A 23534-nucleotide genomic window follows, 5' to 3' on the forward strand; every position below is an offset into this window, starting at 1 on the left:
ACAAATGCAAATGCACCAATAAATCGTACAACGTAAATCCTCCAACAAAGATTGCATAAAGATACGCGACCCGCCGTCTTTTATTTTAGTGACAGGCGCTTGATCTGTACTGGGTCTACGTTCCCATAATAGTAGGCCAAGCATACGCCACCGGTCGATTCCATAGCGCATATTTTCAACTGAATAATATAGTAAAAAAAAATATAATATATAAAAATAAAAAAGTAATAAGTGGATTTTTGTGTGTATGGACAGTGCATCAAGCTAGTTGTTCTTGCCTTTTGAAAGCATTCTTTGAATTTGCGTCAGGCATTTAGTTAACCTTGTCTTGTTGTAGAGGTCCTTTGCTGTAGGTGACATTCATTTGTAGGGGCGTCGATTGCACAGAGGAGTCGAAATTACTCTTTTAACAAGACGAAATGGCACAGGCGGTACAGAAACTGGTTGCTAAAGTACCAACTTTGGTTAGCGGTAAGACATTTCGTGTTTCTATATAAGATAAACGCATATAGTAACCAATTACTACTGTTAGATGGGCTAGCTAGCTAATGCTAACTAGCTGCTACTGGTTGTGCTTGTGGACAAGCATAGAAAGTCAATCGGTAGTTAGCAAGGAAGCTAAGCGCTAGCTATCTAGGGAAAGCTATATGAATAAGATGCAACAATGTGTACGTCGTGGAGTTCATAGCATAGCTGACTGTTGTCCAGCACGGCGCTATTTGCCTTAGAAAACTGTATACTTTTATTCGTGTCGTTATGGTTACACGTCTAGTATGTTAGTTATCTGCTGAGCTAGAATATAGGTAGGTTAGCTAGTTAGCTAGCTACTTTCGGCCCGTTGTTCTTCATCTCGCCAATGTCAACGTAAATGCAGTAGGTTAGTTCAGCAACTATAACAGTTATTTGTCTAGCTACATTAGTGCTTATGATCTAATCAACTATTAAACTACTTATCACGGCTCAATTTGCCGGTTTTGCAGCCGCTGTAACCTACTCGAGACCTCGGCTAGCAACATTCTGGTATTACGCCCGTGTCGAGTTGGTGCCACCTTCCCCAGCCGAGATCCCCCAAGCAGTTGCTAGTGCCAAGGAGCTCATAAAAGGATTTCAAGCCGGACGTCTCGGTCATACGACAGTCAGGGTGAGTACGCTTTATCAAAAAGGTTGTTCGACATGTAGCTACTGTGGTTTACTCTTTTAAGTCATGCTCGAGTCAGGCAAAAACCCTACACCACAGGTGAAGTCAAAAGTGTGTTAAGGACGCATCAGCTCTGCCTCTGTTAAGCAAATTAGTAAAGTATACTTCATGGCACTAGGCTGTTTTGCTTTAAGTAAAAATATTCATTCTAAAAGTCTAAAATTGCATAACCATGTTTTTACAGGATGCTTTGAGGAATGGTCTTGTTGCCACAGAAGTTCTGATGTGGTTCTACATTGGCGAGATTATTGGAAAGAGAGCCATTGTGGGTTATGATGTATAAATGTGGACTGTCCTTGTTGCATCTTTCCTTTGTCTAAGATGTTGCTTTCCATTTTGAACTTCTTGGAATCCAGGAACTAAATAAATGTCTATTATTAAACAGAATTACTTGTTTGCTTTTGCACGTTGCAAAATGAGCATTTAATGTAAAGATCTCACTTATGCAATTAATTATGCCATACTTTCATAGGGTCCAATCAGAAATCATCTCTCAAATGCCAAGTCCCATATTGAGCACTTGTCATTGTGGTTCTCTTGTCAGCCCCTTTGACCATGAAATATGTACACTGATGCTGAATATTTTATTTTAAAACTTTGTTGTAATGTTAAACCTAATGTGCGTTGTTGGCTTTAACTGATGTTGATGGTGAAAAGTTATCCAGATTGTGGACTTGAAACTATGGCAGACCAAGTACAAAGAACAAGCTATAATGGAAGTCTTTAAAGGTTTATGATGCAAGTGAATTTTGGGGATATTGAGCCAAATTGTGCTACTATTAAGGTAGCATTGATTTGATACAAGTGTAAATAAACTACAATAGCGCAGTTGTTTAATAAACTATTAAATCACATTCATATGACCATACTGGTTAAAAATAAATTTCTGAAGTTTGGAAATTTTGATTTTAGGTTTTGAAATTTTAAATAGCACTGCTACAAATTATCCTGGAGGACATGGAATATAAAAAAAAACAAGCAGTATTTTAAAGGTCATGTTATAATGGACATCTCTTCACGCTCTTGACTTTCTGACAAAGTCTGTGCGATGTTTCCCAAATATTTGCGGAAACCCTGCCGTACCCCTTCAGGGTCGTCTTCCAGATTGGAATGAATGAGAGGTATCTTATTTAACTGAGGAGCTGTACAAAGAAAAAACAAAACATGGATTTTTCACACTCAGTTTTCCAGTACTTAGTGTTTACTATAGAATAGTACATGCTGCCAATATTTACTGTTCTATAGTAATACTGGCGTAAGTTTGCAAAGCTTTTGCTTTTCGGTCTTACCCAATTGTGGACGTGATGTATCTGCTCCATCCCCGGGCTTGTGGTGAGCTATGAGCAGGCACTGGCCTACTTGCAGGCCTTGTGATGAGATGAATGTGGAGTGCCAGGTTTCTATTTCTTTAAGATGGCTTGGTGTGTCAGGGTTAAATACAATAACTACCCCACTGGAGTCTTTGATCATAGCTGGCCAGCATACTTCAAACCTATATCAATGACCAAAGCAGTCAACATAAGACCATATTTGAAAACAGTTGCGCAAATTTGAGATAGCATTAACTACATGCCTGAATCATTAATATCTGATAAGATATGAATGACTAGGCTTAATACAAGTAAGTCTGTTACCATTACCAATTAGAAAAAACAATGAAAACAGGACAAGTTTTCAAAGTTTCAGTCTCATATTTTCACTCAATTTAATTTTCTTGAAATTATAGTCACTTTTATAGAGAAACAAATTATAGAGAAAACTAAGGAACAGAAATATGATAATGTATTTAATTATAATCCCTATTTATTTTTTATTGGAGGAAAGACCTTTACAAAGCGCTCTTTCACTATCATAACAAAAATCAAGAAAATCAATAAAGTACCAATTACTCAATTTCTTTGAACATTTTGACTCACTAGAGGAGACTGTTTAGCCAGTAATTCTACTTTTTCAGCAAAGTGTTTATGCTTCATACATTGCAATACAATGTACATGCATAGCACTGTGATCAGTATGGAAAGGGTCACTGTCCAGAATTGCAACTTGAAAAAAGTACTTATGAACAGAACATTCTCATGAAAATGACTGAAAGAAGGTCTATACGAGTGTGGAAAAAGAGCAACGTGAATGAAGATGGAAGCAACTCACTTAAAATCTCCAGCACAATCCCATAGTTCCACCTCAAAAGCAGTGTCTTTGGTGCTACTTCCCAGATTTTGTGATTCAAACTCAAGTATCCTAACACGGACCATATAAACAAATTGTCAAAAAAAAAACAACAACCCACAAGAGCAAAACTATACTACAGTATTCGATGACGATTATACTGAACTGCAGTTTTATTTGATTTTACGTTTTCAGTATTCTTACCTCACACCCTGTGTCGGCCTGTAATCCGACCCAATTGTCTCCACTGTGTCAGAGAGAAAATTTGCCAATACCGTCTTCCCACACTGTCAACATTAAAGTATTTAAAGCCAGTTCGAGCAAAAGCAAATTGGATCGCTCTACTAAACAGCTAATATTAGTAAGAATTAAGACCGTGCTCACCTCACTAGGTCCAATTAACAGTATTTTCGCTTTTAACATTTTTAGAACTTAGGTTAGGAAGCTAGTTATCGGTTATAAAGTATGGGTAAATTACGCTATTGCAGAGGTTTGGCAGCGAGCTAGCTAGGTTAGCTATCTGTCTCTTTTGATCTCTCTTACTGGTCTCTTATGGGAGTAGGGGTACCTGCCATTAAAATGTAACCCGTGAAAGTCTTAGAAGCATACCGGTCTTGCTTTTATACTTAAAATAACATCACAGTATTAGAAATAGGAAACGTTTACCTAGCTAAGCTAGCTAGATAACTAAACATCTCGTTGTCAAGGCGCTGTAGCTAGCTTGTGTGAAAACGAATCTCGTGTTTCACAGATACAGATTCACTAATTTTGACTTGTATCTGTGTACAAAGTTAAATGTAGAATTTGTCTGAATGTGAGTGATACATTATGTACCCGAAATGTGTAATTAGCTATTAACTCTAATGAATATGTATTTATATAGTGGATAAAATGTTTCGTTTTTACGTGCAACCTACGGCTTGAACAAGTAAGTTAATATAGCCAACAGAGGGCACACGAGAGATCAGTCTAGATCTGTATATCTATATAATCTGTCTAGTTTTACTACGTACTTACTTGGGTTCACAAACACTTCGTTTTTAAACTGTGTTCCGGGGTATCCCCATATTATTTGATCATGACCCCAGTTTCAGTTCCAACAGTCCTAGCGTCTCATAGTTCTCAGGACCATCAGAACAGTTTATTCAAGACAGCCTACAGCTGTAACTTAACTGCTGGATGGTAGACAAGGATAGATCTCCATCAGGAGCAGGATGGACCCTTAACAGAGCTGCTCAATTCTCAGCCTCTTCATGTCCGCTTCACTTTTGCACTTTCCTTGCTTGAACAAACCCAATTCAGTTTATTATCAATGGCATCACGATCTAAATCAAATTTAAGAGTCTGGAAAACACAAAAATATATAGTGCCTGAAATCCCTGACTCTGGCACTGTTCAGGCTTGTCCGAATTGTCTTGCAACTCAGATCGTTACTTCTTTTTAAGAAGTTTGTCAGCCGTAGTGCTGTTTTTTTTTCTCCCTACTGTAAAGGAAGGGGTTGGGAGCATGTTTCCTTCCTAATGGCTTTGGAAGCAAGAACAGGCATTGGCAAAAAGCCAGACTGAGGTGGTTTGCTTTGTTTGAAAATGGTTCTATGTAGAATTGGTTCTATGGCTTCTGTGATTTTCATTTACAAAGACACATTAAAAACTCTTTGGAAAATAATATAAATCTGAGAGAAATGAACTTGATTTTGAGTATATAGTATTTTCTTTCTTTCATTTTTTTAGTACTCAATGTATTCTCAATCAGAAACTCTGTATTGACAGCACTTATTCACCAGTAGATTTCTCAGATGAGATTATGCTGTTTTATAAAGATGTCCATCAGTAAAATGGTACCATTTATACAAGCACAACACACATTTGAAAATTAATACAACTTTAATTTGAATATTAATAGGTCATTGTTCACAAATAGTGTACTTTGTTTATCAGAAAGAGGACTGTGGCACGCAGTGTTTGGATAAATACAAGGGTTAGTGTTTAAAACAATATTAATAGACAAAGAACAGCATAAAATGGCATGTTTGAATAACATTTGGGGGTGGGATTAGACCTAAATAAATTGTAGCAATTTAGAAATAAAAATTTAGTTTTTGCACACAATAGCTTCAATGAGAGTTGAAAGCAACATAAAATTCAAAACATGATGTAGAAAAATAGAAAATCAATAATAAAAAAAAACACTTCTGAGAATATTCAATCCTTCATTTTGGGCTCTTTGTGAAAATGCAAAACATTCATTTCAGTGTTCATTTCAGTTGGCAGATCTTAACAGATGTTCCGACACCAAACCCAGGGTAGAGCGGCTCAGTAAAGGTCGTCTCAAAGCGATGCAGGCACGTCATGGTCTCACCAATGGTATAGAAGGACAGCACCCCTGCGCTGTGATCCAGGTACACCCCTATTCTGGGAGAGTAAGGTGCACTGATGGGCTTGTCCACCTTGTTGTGCCAGGCGGAATAGCCTGAGTCGGAGCACAGGAGGCTCCAGGATTTATCATTGTACCCCAGCAAGCACAGGGAGCCTTTGCCCTTGCGACTAATGCCCCGGTAGGCCACGCCCACAGAGAACTCCCCGCTCCACTCAATCTCCCAGTAGAAGCGGCCACCAGACAAAGCTTCGCGACATAGAACCTGCGCAAAGTTGTCAAAGCGCTCTGGGTTGTCGGAATACGGCTGCAGGTTGCGGGTCCGCGATACCTTCTTGTTCCCCTCGGACAGGTAGAGCTCCTTATAAGCTGTGCTGGGATCCAGGCGGAGCTGGCAGAAGTCTACAAACAGGGACAAGGGAATCTGGTTTCTTTTGGTAGCTGTAGCTGGCCAAATGTCAGTATCTATACCGCTCATGCCTATTGTATATGTATTGGAATATTACTGGTAGAGGATGTCAAGAAGTCGGTGTGGAAGTATACAAAAGACAGGATGTTATCTGAGAACAAATGGAGTCCTTCAGCTTAGAGAAAGCATTCACAGAAATGATTAGACAGGGTTCTTACATTTCACAAACTCTGACCTGCTCCTGGGGTGGGGAGGTGGGGCGCTGTCTACTGTATGGATCTCTTTGACTGCAGAAGCAGAAATAAATGTCTTTACAAATGTTATTCATACAACTTGTGTTCTTGTCTTTTAATGAGTTCACGTGTTTGAATGTCTGAATAATGAAACGTAGTTTGAAGTAATCGTCACGATGGCGCCTCACCTCGGCTGCTTTTCTCTCGAAAGGTACGATTCTCCACAGTGTAAACAGGCACTTCATTAACTGAAATACAGGAAGTTTCGTTATATATAGGCTTGTTCGACTTATGGCGGCGCTGCGCCGACCGATCGCCGCCTGGATCGGTACGGCGCATGCCGGTTAGATTTTTTTTTTTAATCTCGACTTGTATCACGAAGATATATACCGGTATAATTCGTGAGAGCTAGGCGGCTGGAGGTGGCGCTTCAATTCCTAACAGGTAACACGTTACCTGGGAATAAAAGGACGTGTGTACACACCTCGCCTCGCCCAATCAGAGCTGTGGCCTTTGTGTGCTACACACCAGTCGCGCCCTCATGTACAATTTAACCGGCTTCTTCGATCACATGACTGCACCATTGGCGTTTGTACTCTGCAGTCATGTGTACAGCTGGCGCAAGTGACCCCTTTACGGGTGTTAGTGTTAAAGAACATACAATTCACTGCTAAAATTGAAGTTTGTCACTAGTATTTTACCACTCAGCAATAAGCCTTTTAAAATTTTTTAAACATTTTTTTTTAAATCCCTGTTTGGTTAAGTGAGAAATGTGTTCGTACCTGTCTTTGAGACCTTCAGCAGTTCTTCTCGGCCCAACTCCTCTAGCCTCTCTTTGATCTCAGCTACAGCTTTCCTAGCGGCGCTGAATGAGAAGTCAGGATTCAGAGACACTTTGGGGATGAAGCCGTCGTCGGTCGGTGTGCAAAGATAGTTGAAATTCTGTTCGGAAGGGATTAAACAAGTTCATGAAGAGTGCAGGGTTAGACTAAATGACTTACTTCTTCAGACATGGTACAGACTTGTGAAAGTATAAAATCGCATGATAAACATGGAAATGTTTTTCAACATGGTGTTTTGAGTTTGTGGTCCCAGTACATGGCTGGAGTAACGGATTGAACCAATGATCTGTGGTTGTACCTGTAAGAAGTGAATGTGGTCCTCGGTACTGTAGAGCTGCTTCAGACCCGTCTCTTTCTTCTTGAGCTCCTCAATCTCCTGCTCCAGCCGCTCCATTAGGCCCTCAGCCTGGCTAAACGCAGCTTTCTCGTTGATGTTGATCAGCTTGGTGACCTCTGACCTCATCCTCTCAATAGAGGTGATCATCTCATCAAACATCTTCTTGCTCTCGGCCATGGCCCTTTGGGCTGAACTCTAAAAACATATTAGCATTTTGATAAAAAGATAGAAACTGTAGAGCATGTTTGGTGTCACAATCTGACACTTTTTTGTTTTCTCTGTATAGTTTGGATACGTTCACCTGACCTTTGAAGTCATGACCTAACATATATCAGACACTATGTATCAACAGCCCATTTCTATTTGATCAATCTAAAAGTACAATTATGGCCAAGCCTCAAGGTTTATTTGTGTTCCCTTAGTCGAGGCAGTTATAGAGTTACTAAAAGAGATAAGAGTTCTACCATAGGTCACTGTCACTCGTGGGCTGGATAATGATATGCCCTTGGGCCTTGTAGCCCAGTGTGATATGTTACAGTTTGCTTGTCAATGATGCAATCATGGGCCATTCTGTACTGATACATTGAAATTGTGACCTACTTTCAGGGAGTCCACAGCTGTCTTTAGTTCCTCCAGCTCTTTGGTCCTCTGCTGGCATTTTTGTTTGATCTCTGCTTGAGACACTCCAAGAAGTTTCTGTCAGAGAAGGACACACCCACAAAAAATACTCCTTGTACACTGGTTGAATTACACAAAGTATTTACATGTTAGATGGTGTCCTTGACCTTTCTACTGTATTTCACTACATTTATCTCTTGAAGCAATGTTTGGTAAAATGAAAACTTTTGCATGTAGAGTAAACATTACTTCACTGGTAATCATTATTATTAGGTGATGCTGTTTAATGTGGGTTTCTTTATCCCCAAAGACAGAATAAAGAAAGAAGCGTGCGAGAATGCCAGTCATGACAGGAATGCGAAACTAGCAGAGCCTGCCCTGTGGAGAGGCATTTCAAGGTGCACATGCCCCTCGGCCCCTCACAGAATGGAGAGGGAGGCCTAAATGCAGCATTTCAGCGAACCCACCAAACCATTCTTCAAGATAAGCTTAAAGGAATGTGGAGAATCTGGGAAGGGGTGAATAAAGTGTGTGTGTGTGTGTGTGTGTGTGAGAGAGAGAGAGAGAGAGAGAGAGAGAGAGAGAGAGAGAGCAAGAGATGAAAAACAGAGCTTCTTAAATCTAGGATAAGGCTGAGGGAATGGTCCCTCTAGTCACAACTGAATAAACAACCCCTTCGTAGTTGGTACCTGCTGGTTCCTTCTCTGGCAGAGGATCACAAGAAACATTAAAGCAGCTCCATGGTGTACCAAAACAATGCTGAAGCCCAGCCTTTCATAATGTTAGAATGGAAATAAATAAACATATCAACCAATTTGAGTTTTTAAACTAAGATTGCCACCGCTCATCCTGTGTATATTCTGTGAAATGTTAGAAATCCTATTTATAGTTTTTGGTCCCTTCCTCTCACTTTTCCAAAGCTAGAACTTCTAGCTAACTTCCAGCACAACCTATGATCCGTAGGTAATTCCACAAGATGGTGAAGAGACCGCTTCAGTTTAATAGTGTAGAATTCTTAAAGGCTAATTGTAGGCCATCCAAATGTTTCTCAGGTGTACGTGTCTGTTGAGGTGGATGATGGCTTTAGCCATTTAGGAGAAGGTCAGAGTGCACAAACTCTCCTCTCTATCTGATAGTATGGGCGGGGGGTGTGTACGCTTTTGCTACCTCTCCTTACACTCACATTCCTTTATCCGTGGGATCTGCCTCTCCCTACACCATGAGCCCTGACCATCCCTCCTCTATCCCTTCCCTCGCTACGCTGACAACACGAAAGCTATTCTTTTCTGAGGAAAAACCAAACCCCAAAAACATTTTTAGAGAGAAGCCCACACAGAGTCACTTAACCTTTGGCTAGCACACTGTAGAGGCACTCCCTGTGTCAAGCTGACCACTAGGGTGTGATTACTTTACTTGGCTATGAGTCTCAGAGATTGTTGTTCCATGAAGTCTGTCCCCATTACATCTTATATCTTTCTTTTCCTCTGCAACATTTTCATAATTTTTGTCCCAGGCATAGTATTCTCATCCAGCCTGTTTTAGATAACACTGAACTGGTTTGAGAACAAGTTTTGTCAGATCTTCAGACAAAACGTGAGATACAGCAACATTTGAGATAAACCATACTGGAAAGTTTCTGCACTGCTTAGTGTGATGACTCCTAAATGACATATGGATACTTTGACAGATCTCAACCAAAATACCTCCTCCCTTCCGCCCTCTGTCACACTTCAGTTGTCACTCGTGTAAATAAAGCACCCTTGAACTTCTCAGTGGCAGCTCCCATCACAACAATTCAGAAGAATCGACCGTTACTCACCTGCTTCTCGCTCCTCTCCGCCTCGGCCGACACAATGTCATGGCCCTTGTGTTCGCTGACTGTGCAGATGGCACAGATGCACATCTGGTCGGTGCGGCAGAAGAGTTCCAGGCTCTTCTGGTGCTGCGGGCAGATCTTCCTGTCCAGGTTTCCCAGTTCATCCACCAGTTTGTGCCTCTTGAAGGTGGCCGACTCGTAATGGGGCTTCAGGTGCTTCTCACAGTACGATGCCAGGCAGTTCAGACATGACTTAACTGCCTTGAGCTTCTTTCCCGAGCAGAAGTCGCACGGCACGTCCGAGGGGCCGGCGAGGCTTCCGTTGGTCGGCAGTGCCAAGTTCAGGCCCGTCTTCTTGATCTTCTCTGCCACTTTGGTGAGGGTGGCATTGGGCCTGAGCACAGGCCTCTGGGTGAACGTAATCCTGCACTGTGGGCAGATGTAGATGCCCGTGTAGTCCGCCTCATCCCAGTAGCCGCTGATGCAGTCCATGCAGAAGCTGTGACCACACGGGATCGCCACTGGATCCCTCAGGAGGCTCGCGCAGAGATGGCAGGTGAAGTAATCCGGGGACATGGGCTCGGCCATGGTCGCCTGGCGCACGAGAGTGCACAAGTGTTGCTGTATCCAGACGGCTGAGTTAGTAAGGGTGAGAGTGTCCCTCTGTGTGAGGGCAGGAGAGAGAGAAAGAGAGCGATAGAGCAAGCGAGAGAAAGTGAGAGAGAGAGGGAGCGGAATGTGAAAGAGGAGAAGCCCAAAGCCCTAGAGATTGCGTTCGGTGTGACTGGAGCAGGCAGGACCTACTTCTATTTCTGAATTCCACGAGTTATTGATTAAAAGCTGGCAGAGCTCTCTCCTTCTTTCAGAGAGAGAGAGAGAGAGAGAGAGAGAGAGTACAGCCTGGCTCAAACAAGTTAAACCAGGACTGACAGAGCCTTAAGAGACAGGGAGACAGGGAGGGAGGGAGGGAGAGAGAGAGAGAGAGAGAGAGAGAGAGAGGGCGGGGAGAGGGAAAACAGGGCAGGGCTGTTGAGAGTGAACTGTAGAATGGTGGGAGTTTCAAGATGAAACTAAGTGCCTTAATAAAGACAATCACAAACACTGAGAACCCAAGAGTGGTTTAGCCAGCTTCACTTTCTTTGGAATTGAACTAGCAACCAAAAGACTTTCATAAGCTGGCACAAACCAAAACTGCAACTGGTTAATTATTTTCCAATGTTTGCAGTCCACTTCTGTACTTATCAGTGACTGTGACATGCCTAAATGATTGCTGCAGTCTGTGCACTATATTACTTCACAACTTTCCATTCTCTCTTGTGTGATTTTATGACATTGGATTACATAATTTGCAATGAGTGGTAATTCATTTCATAATTCATAATTTAATAACTATGCTGGCAATGTAAAAAATCAGGTCATGTGGAAATGACAGTTGTTCATTTTAGTAAATACACTGATGAGGTTTCCTGGATGTGTTTCACTTTAGCTCATCTAAACTCACCAGAACACTGGTAACAATATCAAGTGTGTATAATCCACCAATATTATGACACAATAATAACATAGTGTGAGCTAACACTGTCAGAACAGAGTCACTGAGGCCAAATTTATTCACAACACGAGGGAATGTAGTAGTTCTCATTAGACTAAGTAAATAACTGTAACTGTAGCTGACTGAGTAGTGTTTCACACTGAGACTGAATCAGATTTGATCTCAAACTGGTCAAGCTGGTCTCATAATATAGCTGCTATGCAGGAATGTGTAAATACAACACATGAAACAGTTGCAGAGACAGCAGGTGGGTTATTTTGTTGTTGTTGTTGTTGCTATTTTGGCCTTTTTTTGTTTGTATTAAGGTGATGCACGAACCTAAATAGTAGTTATTTCACAATTAAATTATTTCACAATCAAGTCTAAAACCAGCACTATAAATAAGATCAAAGAGATTTATTGTCTCCTGGTTTGGGATAACTGTTAAGCAAAATTCTTAGTTTTAAGTGTGATATATTCATAAAATATATGAAATATGAAATCTACACGAAAAATCATTTTAGGGGTCGGACAAACTCAAAGCATGCACCCATCTTTCCGAATGTTCCTTACAGATAAATAAATGAGCTTTGGACCCATGTGCATTCATAGAAACCTTCATTGATATGCAGCGCACACAAAATGAGTGCAGTGCACGTGCTTTTTGATGCTGTATCTAGAACAGTGAATATGTATGTGCACCTCTTCTCTTTTCTTTTGGCAGCTAGTTTTGGGCCTGATAGTGAAGCTGAGGTGAAAAGCTCCATGTTGCCATACGTTCCAATGCCATACATTCTTCTGATGTGTGGGCACGAATTCCATTCATGTTTGTTTGCCGTACCTCATTCTCTTATTGCACACAGACTCGCATGCTTCACACGAATGCCAAGGAACAATGACTCAGACATCCTGTAGACGCAGGGTCAGTATGAATGTCCACGTAACCCATGTGCTGCAGTGACAGCAGTCAAAGCTCTGCTCTATGTTCATTCATCTGATTTTCCTTTTGTCTTTGGGAGTTGCCAAGTTGCAGATGTCGCTCCTCTCCCTGTGGTACAAGCCTAGTTTCTCGGTCTGACACATTCCTTTTTTGCGGCAAAGAAGATGAATAACACTTTGTAAGTTAAGTTATGCTCAGTGCCTCAGGGCCAATTAGTTTCAATGTGTCACCCCTAATTTGCGTAATTATAGCAACCACTATGTGTTCCCACTTAGAAGGGTCGAGACTCTTGTGTCAAATATCGATCATGTACCCCCAATGTATTCAGTCCGCCTTAAATTGACATTTATTGTAAATTAAACGTCAAAACTACTTAGAGTGAGACTGCAGTGTTATCATGGGGCGGGGGCAAAGTTCATGTTATCTTGGTGCTGTTGTAGATGACAGAGGGGATATTTAAAAAGTGTGGCAAAATACAACACTGGAAATGCTGCTTTGCTTACCTGTTATGAATTAAAAATGGTTTGGTCCAAAACACAGGTGTGTGCATAGAGACACTTGCTGAACTTTGACCGGCTTCACAAGACTGGTTTCATTCGGTCTCCCCCATGCATACCTCACACCACTCGGCAGATGGTTTCGCCTCAGTCCTTATTTGGTGCGCTTTCTGATAAGCCTGTTTTCTCCTTCCTTCCTACATTTTTTTTTTCCCAGAGCTGATCAGATTCCAGGAAAGGGCTGCTGAGCAGAGCCTTTCCTGCGATTGTCCATGTGTGAATAATAAGAAGCCGACTCTGAGCAAAGTCAAGCTTTCACAGGGTGGGGACCTTTCCCTCCTGCTCTGAGACGTGCCTAGCCAGGTCTGTCCCATTCGCAGGAGGACGGTCTCACGCTGGTGTCAGAGGGCAACTTGTACCTGAGAAGCCAAACCCCTCAACCCCCCCACCCCCACCCCACCCCACCCCTCATGACCTTAACGGTCGTGTCTCTGCAGTGGATGTGCTGGAGCAGGGGATGCGTCGCGGCGTCCATGTGGGGAAGTTAGAGGGTGTGAAGTAAGCCTGCAGATCCACTCACTCGCACCACTGCCTCCGCCTCAGCATGACCTCATGTACATTGCAGCACAAGCACTACAACCTCCTTCCTCTGAGACTCATTTTGGCCCACCTGCCAGGAAGCCCTGTGTTTCCTTGCATGTACTGCAGGTCAAAGGTCGTGTTTCAGTGGGGTAATGATTAAGAGTGGTTTGTGTAGGTGCGTACGCATGTGTGCATGCATGCCTACGTGTATGTGTGTGTCTCCACCTGTGAGTGGTCGAGCAAATAGTAAGTGCATGCATGTATAACGAGGCGGTTGATAATGCAGAAATCTAGGGCTTGCCTCTGCGCTCTCCGTTGGTCAGTGCACGGAGGGTTTCCCACAAACAATGGACACCTTTGTGTGTCTTGGCTAAGATGCAGAATGTAGGGTGTGTGTGTTGCTAGACATCTGGAGTAAAGCCATGTGGGAGGGAACAGGTCAGGAGAGAGCGAAACTGCACTGAGAGCCGAGCTGGGGTAAATGGGTCTCGTGGCATGCCGGCTCCACCCATCTGCTGGAGCCTTGCTTCAGGTGCACAGAGGTTATGGAAAGACAGATGTCGCACCAAAGACCAGATCACAAAATGTACAAAAATCCCAAAAAGCATTAAAACTTAATTTTGTAGACCGCACCTTGTTCACCACTGGCGAAATATTCTACTGTTGCAGGACTTTGGAAGATGAATGACTGGAGGATCGACTTCTCCAGTACCAAAGAACGGACATGTTGTTTTAGCTAGGACAAGATCCTTATGACCGATGGAGTGTTAGACGTCGTGTAGCGTAGCCGTAGTATTACTCAGCTATGGCATGACAAATGCGACAGTCCCACTTTAGTGGATGAGATGCAGGACTGTTGCAGCTTGACAGAAACAGCATAAGATAAGCAATCACATACATCAGCCAGTTTGTTATCTTGGTGCAGTCACCTCCGCTGCTCTTTTGAAGGTGTTGCAGCAGGACGGTAAGCAGGTCTCGTTACTTCACAATCTGGAGAGAGGGGATATTCTAACTATAAATACTGTGCCTACACTTCAGTTACAGTAGCCTCTGGAAATATAAGCCCTGGCTGATAATATAAAACTTAACAATAAAGCACCTTTGATTTGTGTGTTTTGTTTTCTGCGTGTCGCCAACACAGACCTTTGGCGACACCATAACTTCCAAAGCAGTTAGTATTGTCTGGATTGCATTTACTAAAGAATGTCTTTATAACTTGTATCTCAGTAGGACTGTACTATAACTTAGGGGGAACAGCAGGAAGATATCAGGCAGCTTATGGCCGTGGTCATTAAACATTTGGCTGAAACCATTAAAACCTTTGCTGTTCCCAGCACTGTTTAACATTTTCTGAACTACATACAGACACACTGCTACACTTGAGCTTTATTTGTTCATTTCGAATATTGTACTTTCTTCAGACATCCCGAATGGCAGTGTGTGGTTGTAGCATCTCCTCGAACTCGCCAGTCGTCAGCTGTGAGCCATAACGCAGGACGGTGTCAGATGGGGATCGAGCCCCATGCTGGGAGGACGTCATAGACGCCCGGGCCGGGAGCCCTGACGGGCTACAGACTCCCCTGTGCTGACCGGTTACAAAAGAAGAAAGCCAACCTCCCCTCCCCTGTCCTGCAGTGGAAACTATTAGCTCTGCAGGCCCGTCTGCCCTTATCTGCCTTATCAGGCCACGCTGCATTCCTGCCTACTTTTTTGTGCGGAAACTGAAGAGCCGACGGCCATGTTGGATAAAGGCATCTCAGCAGGAGGTGACATGGGTCTGGTCTGTAGGCCTCCCGCTGCTCCCACGGTCCAGTCTGAGATAATGGATGGGTGGATACTAAGTAGAATTTTTCAATTTCATATTATACCATACCAAATTATTTTGGCATGCTGAGCAACAAGCATATAACGCTCACTTGCAGTAGGTATTCTGTTTGCTTAGTGGGAGCTGCAGTCACAAACACACATTCACGCCTTACTTTGAACAAGAATAAAAGCAAGAACTACCAAAGGTAGAAGGTGTCTAGTTAATAGTCAATAGTCAGTGAGTTTGCATTTCGGTCTATGATTTGCATCGATTTAATATCATTACAAAGTGGAGGAGGGTGGGGGGGGGGCATTTTTGGACTCTGCTAGAACAAAATATATTTTGTACTTTGTGATTTGTGCCTTCCTTGACTTGAGGCTTTTAACCAGGGAACAATTTATAGTAGTCTTCCTCCCTCCTGTGATTTACCTTCAGGATATGAAGACACATGCCAGGTTTCTCTGGCTCTTAGTGGATATCCATCGTGAAAAGCCCTCCACGGTACAATATGATGTCCTGCATTGAGACATCTAATGACACAGGGGGCCTCTTGAGAATGCAACTCCCAGGAACTGCAAAGATGAGTCATATTAGTGTGCTGGAGATCACCCCGCAGTAATGATGTCAGTTCCTACCTAGTGGTTTGTGTACTTCATTGCTCTGACTATGCGAAAGAAAAACTGGAAAAAGGGTGGGGCATGAAGAAAATAGGCAAGTAAGAGTCAGATCTAAAGATATACTACAAATCAAATTTTATCACTTCATATATTACCTTGGACTAAATCATGCAAGTTAGTGGAGATTTGGGAGGCATATTTTTCATCACTTATGTGTGCACTCATGTTCATTGCTCGTCACAGTGGCTCAGTTTATGAATTGTCATGGTGACATAAATGATGCAAACGCGGAGCTGGGCCCTTGTTTGAACAGCACAACGATGATGGACACACATACTTTACATCTCCAAACCAAACGTGTCATTAGATCACACATTTCATTCATTCCTCTGACCCTCACTAGTCAGCCTCCTTTTGAATGATGACTGGCCTTCTCTCTCTCCTTCTGTCCTTCTTTCTCTTCCTCTCTCTCTCTACCCCTCCACCTGCCTCTCAGCCACTCCCCTACAAACTTACTAGTTTCTGCTCAACCAGTTTGTCCTCCTTTCCTGCCTGCCTGTTTGCTATATAAAAGATACTGCAGTGGCAGCCAAGCCTCACTTTGCTTGAAGTCTGTCACATTCACACACACGCCTGTCTCAAGGACCTAACACATTCCTGTACTGTCTGAATAACAAGCTCCTCACAGGGACTACAGGCAACACTGCGTTCAAAGGCCATGTCATTTGACCAGGACATCTGTTACCTCTGCAAGGAGGATCTGAGGGACCCAGTGTCCATCCCATGTGGACACGTCTTCTGCTCCATCTGCCTCAAGACCTACTGGGACCACACCGACCCCTCAGGCCAGTTCCTATGTCCGCAGTGCCGCGTGTCGTACAACAAGAGGCCGACGCCGCGGCGCATGCAGTCTACCCGCAGCAGCACCTCGGGGCCCAGGCAGTCGGATCCTGTCCCGCCTCCACCTCCGTCACCCGACTACAACTACGCGGGCCCCCGCGACGTGGCGTGCGACATCTGCATCGGCAAGAAGCTCAAGGCGGTCAAGTCATGCCTGATGTGCCTGGCGTCGTACTGCGACAAGCACCTGAAGCCCCACTACGAGTCGGCCACCTTCAAGAGGCACAAACTGGTGGACGAGATCGGCCACCTGGACCGACAGATCTGCCCGCAGCACCAGAAGGGCCTGGAGCTCTACTGCCGCACCGATCAGATGTGCATCTGCGTGTTGTGCACCGTCAAGGAGCACAAGGGTCACGACATGGTGGCGGCCGAACAGGAACGCAGCGAGATGCAGGTAGGCTGTCTCTGGGGGAGAGGCACGTACAGTGAGGTGTTTGTCCTTTATCATTCTGCGTTACCACATAACTCCACTCCTACGCATTGCAGAACGGTGGAGCAACACTGCTACAGCTTTGATGGATCTTAAGTGCATTAGTGTGGGCTAGGTTGTAAAGAGGACATAGATGAACAGGGTCTCCGGCCATTTGTCGAGCCCCTAATATAAACATAAGGGCCAGGGAGCGATATCCCCCAGTGGAGCAGAAGGATGCTGTTTGTGCTGTATTCCTGCTGAGGGAAGGACTAAACCGTTTGTAATGGCAGAAGTTCTCCATTGTTCAACAGCAAACCCAGTGTGGCGCAATCACATCAGTTATTGCTTGGCTTTCCTGCTTGTTGATTAAAGCAATGCTTAACATATTACTGCCAAGTTGTTACTTGAATAAATGCTCACCATCAGAAAAAAAAAAACACGTTTGTTAATTAGCTTTGAAGTTTAATGCAAAAAAGTGGATTTATATATATATATAAAGCAGTATAATTACCTCTAGGAAAGAGAGAGATTTCTACTGTAAAAGAACATCAGTTAGATGTAATTAATTCTAATCCCCTGTTCAGAATATCCATCTTGTCTTTCCATAGCAACGTTTGGGAGCCACACAAGCTGAGATTCAGGAGAAGATCCATGACAGAGTGAAACAGATGGAGGAGCTGAAACAAGCTGTGGATTCACTAAAGGTGAGCGAGTAATTCATACATAAATGGAGGCACTGAAGGAAGAAGGTGTCTGAAACCCAAACACCCTGTTTTATAAGCGTAACCACCAGGTTTCATATAGTTTTATTGGTAGAGGGAATGTTTTTGTGTAACTTTTCTCTGATTTTTAGAATATTGCTTGTGCTGAAAAGGTTTGAGAACAGGGCCTTGAGCCAAAAGTCCTCCACTGGACCATGATGCTTTGCAGGAACACGAAATGTTTGCTGACACTTTGATAATGTGTAAACTGTAGTGTGTAAAGCAATTTTGATTGACACTCAACATTGAAACCCATTTTTTTGGGCTCGCCGCGAGAACAGACCAGAAAAGCAGTTACAGGAGCTCAAACTCCGAATGTGTTTTTGTTCCCAGAACTCAGCACAGCGGGCCCTGCAGGAGAGCGAGAAGCTGTTTGGGGACATGCTCCATGCCATTGAGCGCATGCAGCAGGAGATGGCCAAGCTGATCTCGTCCAACAAGAAGGCGGCGCTGAACACGGCGGAGAGCCACATGGACCGGCTGAGCCAGGAGATCGCGGACCTGAAGCGCCGGGACAATGAGCTGACGCAGCTCTCGCGCACTGAGGACCACATTCACTTCATCCAGGTGCGCGGGCACTCAGCAAGTGGATCGGCCTGACGTGGCAAAAATTCCCTTCTGTTTTGGTGCAGATTATATTCAGTCATTCACATTATATTCAGTGTGATTTCATGTTTAGTTGAGTTTTATTTCTTGCCAAGCATATTGTCGGCCACCTCCCCACCCTTCCCAATAGAATGAATCTCTGGATTCCCTTTGTTTTCTGTGGTCTTGAAATGCACTTGGAATATATACAGTGTTAACATCTGCTGACGCTTCTTCTGCAGAGTTACCACATGCTGCTAGCCCAGACAGATGCAGAGGAGCTGCCCTCGGTCAGCGTGAACCCCTACTTTTCTTTTGGCTCCGTCACCAAGACCGTCTCAGAGCTGAAGCAGCACCTCAATGAGTACGCCAATGAAGAGCTGGTCAAGGTGGCCACCACAGGTGAGTGAGGCCCTTACTGTAAGGCAGCCTACATAGGCCAGCTAGGACTCTTACTGTGTGTGAGCCAATCATGAAGAAGTTAGTGCACTTACTGTATGACAGCTAATACAGTTAAGCTAGTGCACTTACTGTAATCAAGTCGTGCCTGATGTGACTGGCGTTGTACTGCAACAAGCCCCACTACGTGTCGGCCACCTTTAAGAGGCACTTACTGTGGGTGAGCCAATCATGGAGAGGTTGGTGCACTTACTTGGTGCACTTACTTCATTTATTTTGGTTGTAACATTATTTACTTCTCACTGAAACTGTCCCTTACAGTTCTTGACAAGTCATACTGCCTTATCATGCACTACTGTTCGGTTTGTTTACTCTTTTCATCTTTTACTACCAGTTTAATTCAATGACTCTATATTCTGTTCCAGTCAACAAAATGCCCTTCTGTCAGCTTGAGGACCAAAAGAGGAGGAAGACTATGAAGGGTGAGTTTATAAAATAAGAAATGTTAGGCTTCCCACTGATTCCTTTGCAAAGTTTGGCTGGAATGTCAGAATGGCACTTCTCAAAAGTCAACATAAGTGTCCAAGTTTTTTTTTCTTTTTCTTTTTCTGCCTGGTTGCTAAGTGATGGTTTGTGTTTTGATGGATACAGTGTTAATGAATATGTATTAGTCTTTTGTAAAAAAGGCATGATGATGACAGCATGTCATTATGACTTGAAACTATGAGCAGACCATAAGTACATGATTGTGATCTGTTAGCCTTTTCTCTGGTTGTGCTGAATTGTCCAGAGGGTTGTTTTGGTTTTTTTTATCAGAAAATACCTAATGTTCCCTCTATCACCCGACAGACCTTTGACGTATGCACCAGCAGGTGCCCATTTTCAAGGACAGAATTTACCAGTTTTGTCTTGGGCTGAAGTTGATAAGCCATTTAATCACTGTTTCCTGGTGAAGGGAGAGGGGGCCAAATGTTTTGCATGAGTTGACCGTGGCTAAGTCCTGTTTCCCTCCTCTCCCTCCATGTTGTGTGTGCAGCTGATGAAGTTGACGTGTACAAGACCCAGCGGAGCCTGAGTCAAGCACCCCGCAGCAAGGCACCACGCACAAGGGATGAATTTCTCCAATGTGGGTTTTTACACTTGGGTGTCTCATCATCCCTTCATGCACGCAACATAACTGCAAAGTTAACTATTAGGGCTAGACGCTTTAAATTGGGCTTGAGTTATGAAGATCAAAAGCAATGATCTTCTCTAGACATGATTAAAGCAGATTAGTGGGAGTAACGTAGTATACTTTGACCATGCTTTGCATTTTCTGGAATAAGGTATGTTAGGTCAGGTGAGCTGCTTAATTATATATTAAACTAAACGCTGAAATGCATGCTGGCCTTTGGCTCACTCTGGGTCAGGCCGTTGTGGAAGTAGGCTCACAGCATTCCTTAGACACATGACTCGTATATAAACAGACTGTATACTGAAAGAACTGGCTCGTTCTGTTGGGCGAGTGAGTGTAGGGTTTGCTAAAAGTGGGTGTAGCTTCCAGGAACCAATGAAAAAGATTTATGAGTAAATAGCATATTTTCCCAAAAACATCAGACTGTCTCTTTACCTTACGTGTGTCTACTCACAGGAGAGGAGCAACAAACATTAATTTTTCGGTGAACTGCTTGTTGCTCTTCTCCAGCTGGGACCGTTTAGCCGAAAACCTCACAATAAACCTGTGACAACAAAAGACAAGTTGAGTGTTTCATCTATTGTGTACACTCTGGGTAACGCCCCGATTAGTGTCCAGCTCTTTACCCTCCATACGGTTAGGCTTACTAAAATACATTACAATCAACCACAATTACCATGGTTGTCATTACAAACCAAATCATTGTGCTGTTTGCTTAGAAATATTTTTGCATGTTGCGTTTCTATTTCACTGCAGTACAATTTACAGTACTTATAATGAATAACACGAGGTAGGCTAAGTATAGCAAATGTAGCACAGTTCGTAAATTGCAATATAACGGTGCAGGTGTCAAGTCTAAAGTGTGTATTGCCACTCTCGGCCCTCTAGATCAGAGACGATCACGTGGTTCTACTGGCAGCCACCTCCTCCTAATGTCCAACCAGCTATGAGAGGCGACGAGGTGGGCAGACTCTAGACTTTACCTGCATGCTGGGCTTGTACTGTTACAGCAGAGCTGACCACAGATCAGCTGAAATCACTGGGTACTGCTAAGCATAACTGTTCCAGAGTTTGGCTCAGCAGCTCCAGCACTCCTGCTGACACCCTGGTCTCCAACTTTAGGGGTCTGTTATCTTTTTTCCTCTTGCACGGAAATGGCCCTTTAGCAGTGGTTAAACTTTGAGGTTTGCGGTTCGAGGACTGGGACGAGAGGGCTAAAATCTGTGGTGATATTATGGCCTCAATGCTTCAGTCCCTTTCTATGTTTCAACTTGATCCATGCACCTCTGAGAAATCCTGTATATTTGATACTTATGGCACATATTTAATCGCAAGGGAAAGATTATGCTATTTAGAGGTCCAAAATGTCATCTAAAGCTTCAACATGGATCAAGGTTCCTACATCATTGAGCACATTTAGCTGCATTCAACACTCATGTCTTATGTTCATTAACTTCCCTGGTCGAATGCCAAACCTGCTCTCTTTCCCTTTATGCACATATCTCATTCCCTAACAATGATTAACCCCATTCCTGCTCTGTTCTGCTCTGCTCTAATCAACAGATGCCTGCCAGCTAACTCTAGACCCTAACACAGCATACAAACAGCTCTACATCTCCCGAGGCAACCGCAAAGCAGCGCTGAAGAGGGACGCCCAGAACTACAGCGACAGCGCCCAGCGATTCGACTGCCTGCCCCAGGTGCTGTGCAAGGAGTCATTGTCGGGCGGCGCCTACTACTGGGAGGTAGAGTGGAGCGGCGAAGGAGCCTCCATTGGCGTCACCTACAAAGGCATCAAGAGGACGGGCTACGGTGACTTGGCCCGCATCGGATACAACCGCAAGTCCTGGGGCCTCTTCTGCTCTGACTCTAGCTATTCAGCGCGGCACGGCAAAGACCAAACGGAGATCAACGCCCCCTACGCCTCGCGGATCGGTGTGTTCCTGGACTATGACGGAGGCACCCTCTCCTTCTACAACGTGTCTGAGGACATGTCGCTCATCCATCAGTTCAAAGCTTCCTTCAGCGAGCCTCTGTACCCCGGCTTCTGGGTTTGGTACGAGTCGGCTGTTACTATTAGCCAGCTTTAGGTCTGTTGTGGTGTTGGGGAGAGAAGAAAAGTTTAATGTATTTTTTAAAAAATAATGATATTATACATAGAAATATTCAAATGTGATTTTTTTAAAAAATATGCATTTTTTAAATTTTCGTAAATTTAGTCATATAATATCTTGTCAAAGTAGTTGTAAATGTATTATTGAATGTAGTAACAATATTCGCAGGGCACGTGGTCAAACTCTAATAAAGTAAACATACTGTTTATCTGTCAAGTGTAATTATAATTTTTATACAAATCTTTTTTTTATTAATATAAAAACCAGCGATTATAATATAGAGTATACAGTATATTTTGCATTTACATTATGTTTTATAAACACAAAATAAAAATCAGTAAAAGCTTTAATATGATCACTGTCTATTTATCAGTATTTGCATCGGCTACAAATGAACACTCTCAAAGGAACATTCTGAACGCATCAGACCGACTGTTTTTTGCAGGTCACCTATGCTCAACCTGCCATGAAATAAGAATACAGACAGACAGACATGCAGAAAGACAGACAGACAGACAGACAGACAGACAGACAGATAGACAGATAGATAGATAGATAGATAGATAGATAGATAGACCAGCCCAATGATAAAAAAAAAAAAGCTTAACCAAACAACAGGAGCGCCATCTACTGGCTCCATAAATAGTGATGGAGGGGGGGGGGGGGGTTCTAGGCTCTAGTGGAATTATGGCTCTAGTGCTGTTTTCTTATTTATAAGACACCTCTTCCTGATTAATACCATATATGTTGCATTACAATGAAAAAAAAAACAAACACTTTCAACACTTTTTTGCTAAATGTTTCTTTTGCCTTTGCCTTCATTTTACTAACGACCCCGTCTTTCCATTTTTATATTGACTTTATTAAGAAAATTCAATTCTATTCAATACAAACACTCCATCACAAAAACCTCACAAACAATATCCCTGCCCACTTAATTATGTTTCTTTATTATGCCACGTGACGGGTGCCAGTGGGGACAGCTGTCGCTGGTCGCGTGGGCCTTACCGGGTGTGATGTGGTTGACTGCGCGTGCTACCTTGGTTCCTCGGTACCGGATAGCGGCACTATGCCAACGATGCGCACAATCACGGGATTTCTTTCCTAACGTTCCGGTCCCCATCTGAATCTGAAAAACAGTTATTAGAATAATAACTAAAATAAAGTGCTAAATTATCCCCGACAACGATTGCATGTAATTAAAGTAGGTATATGTATAT

General features: G+C 43.2%; 4 protein-coding genes across 6 annotated transcripts; 2 read left to right on the forward strand and 2 right to left on the reverse strand.

The window, feature by feature from the left end:
- The first annotated feature begins 311 nt into the window (after nucleotides 1-311).
- Nucleotides 312-1585, forward strand: atp5l (ATP synthase, H+ transporting, mitochondrial F0 complex, subunit g). The gene is made up of 3 exons (XM_026998538.3): nucleotides 312-471; nucleotides 981-1141; nucleotides 1383-1585. Exons 1-3 carry the CDS (start codon nucleotides 420-422, stop codon nucleotides 1479-1481), a joined length of 312 nt encoding a protein of 103 aa, XP_026854339.2. The 5' UTR covers nucleotides 312-419; the 3' UTR covers nucleotides 1482-1585.
- On the reverse strand, nucleotides 1037-4096 carry ift22 (intraflagellar transport 22 homolog (Chlamydomonas)). 2 transcript variants are annotated; one of them, XM_026998537.3, is made up of 5 exons: nucleotides 3749-4096; nucleotides 3569-3611; nucleotides 3347-3436; nucleotides 2488-2690; nucleotides 1037-2340 (listed from the first exon to the last, which is right to left on the reverse strand). In XM_026998537.3, exons 4-5 carry the CDS (start codon nucleotides 2666-2668, stop codon nucleotides 2192-2194), a joined length of 330 nt encoding a protein of 109 aa, XP_026854338.1. In that variant the 5' UTR covers nucleotides 2669-2690; nucleotides 3347-3436; nucleotides 3569-3611; nucleotides 3749-4096; the 3' UTR covers nucleotides 1037-2191. The 2 variants fall into 2 exon arrangements, with proteins under 2 accessions (XP_026854338.1, XP_026854336.1); XM_026998535.3 differs by having other exon boundaries at nucleotides 3569-3651.
- A 1132-nt stretch (nucleotides 4097-5228) lies between these two features.
- On the reverse strand, nucleotides 5229-10919 carry ftr82 (finTRIM family, member 82). The gene is made up of 7 exons (XM_026998532.3): nucleotides 9996-10919; nucleotides 8159-8254; nucleotides 7520-7753; nucleotides 7162-7321; nucleotides 6568-6627; nucleotides 6365-6433; nucleotides 5229-6139 (listed from the first exon to the last, which is right to left on the reverse strand). The coding sequence occupies exons 1-7, from the start codon at nucleotides 10578-10580 to the stop codon at nucleotides 5619-5621; spliced, it is 1725 nt and encodes a 574-aa protein (XP_026854333.1). The 5' UTR covers nucleotides 10581-10919; the 3' UTR covers nucleotides 5229-5618.
- A 4953-nt stretch (nucleotides 10920-15872) lies between these two features.
- ftr83 (finTRIM family, member 83) lies at nucleotides 15873-22658 on the forward strand. Of its 2 annotated transcripts, XM_026998531.3 has the most exons (8): nucleotides 15873-17263; nucleotides 17890-17985; nucleotides 18376-18609; nucleotides 18870-19029; nucleotides 19452-19508; nucleotides 20063-20152; nucleotides 21089-21161; nucleotides 21764-21902. In XM_026998531.3, the coding sequence occupies exons 1-7, from the start codon at nucleotides 16685-16687 to the stop codon at nucleotides 21148-21150; spliced, it is 1278 nt and encodes a 425-aa protein (XP_026854332.1). In that variant the 5' UTR covers nucleotides 15873-16684; the 3' UTR covers nucleotides 21151-21161; nucleotides 21764-21902. The 2 variants fall into 2 exon arrangements, with proteins under 2 accessions (XP_026854332.1, XP_026854331.1); XM_026998530.3 differs by lacking the exon at nucleotides 21089-21161 and having other exon boundaries at nucleotides 15923-17263; nucleotides 21764-22658.
- The last annotated feature ends 876 nt before the right edge of the window (nucleotides 22659-23534 follow it).

The sequence above is a fragment of the Electrophorus electricus genome, chromosome 8, assembly GCF_041902795.1.
Source record: "Electrophorus electricus isolate QZ-2024a chromosome 8, ASM4190279v1, whole genome shotgun sequence".
NCBI lineage: Eukaryota > Metazoa > Chordata > Actinopteri > Gymnotiformes > Gymnotidae > Electrophorus > Electrophorus electricus.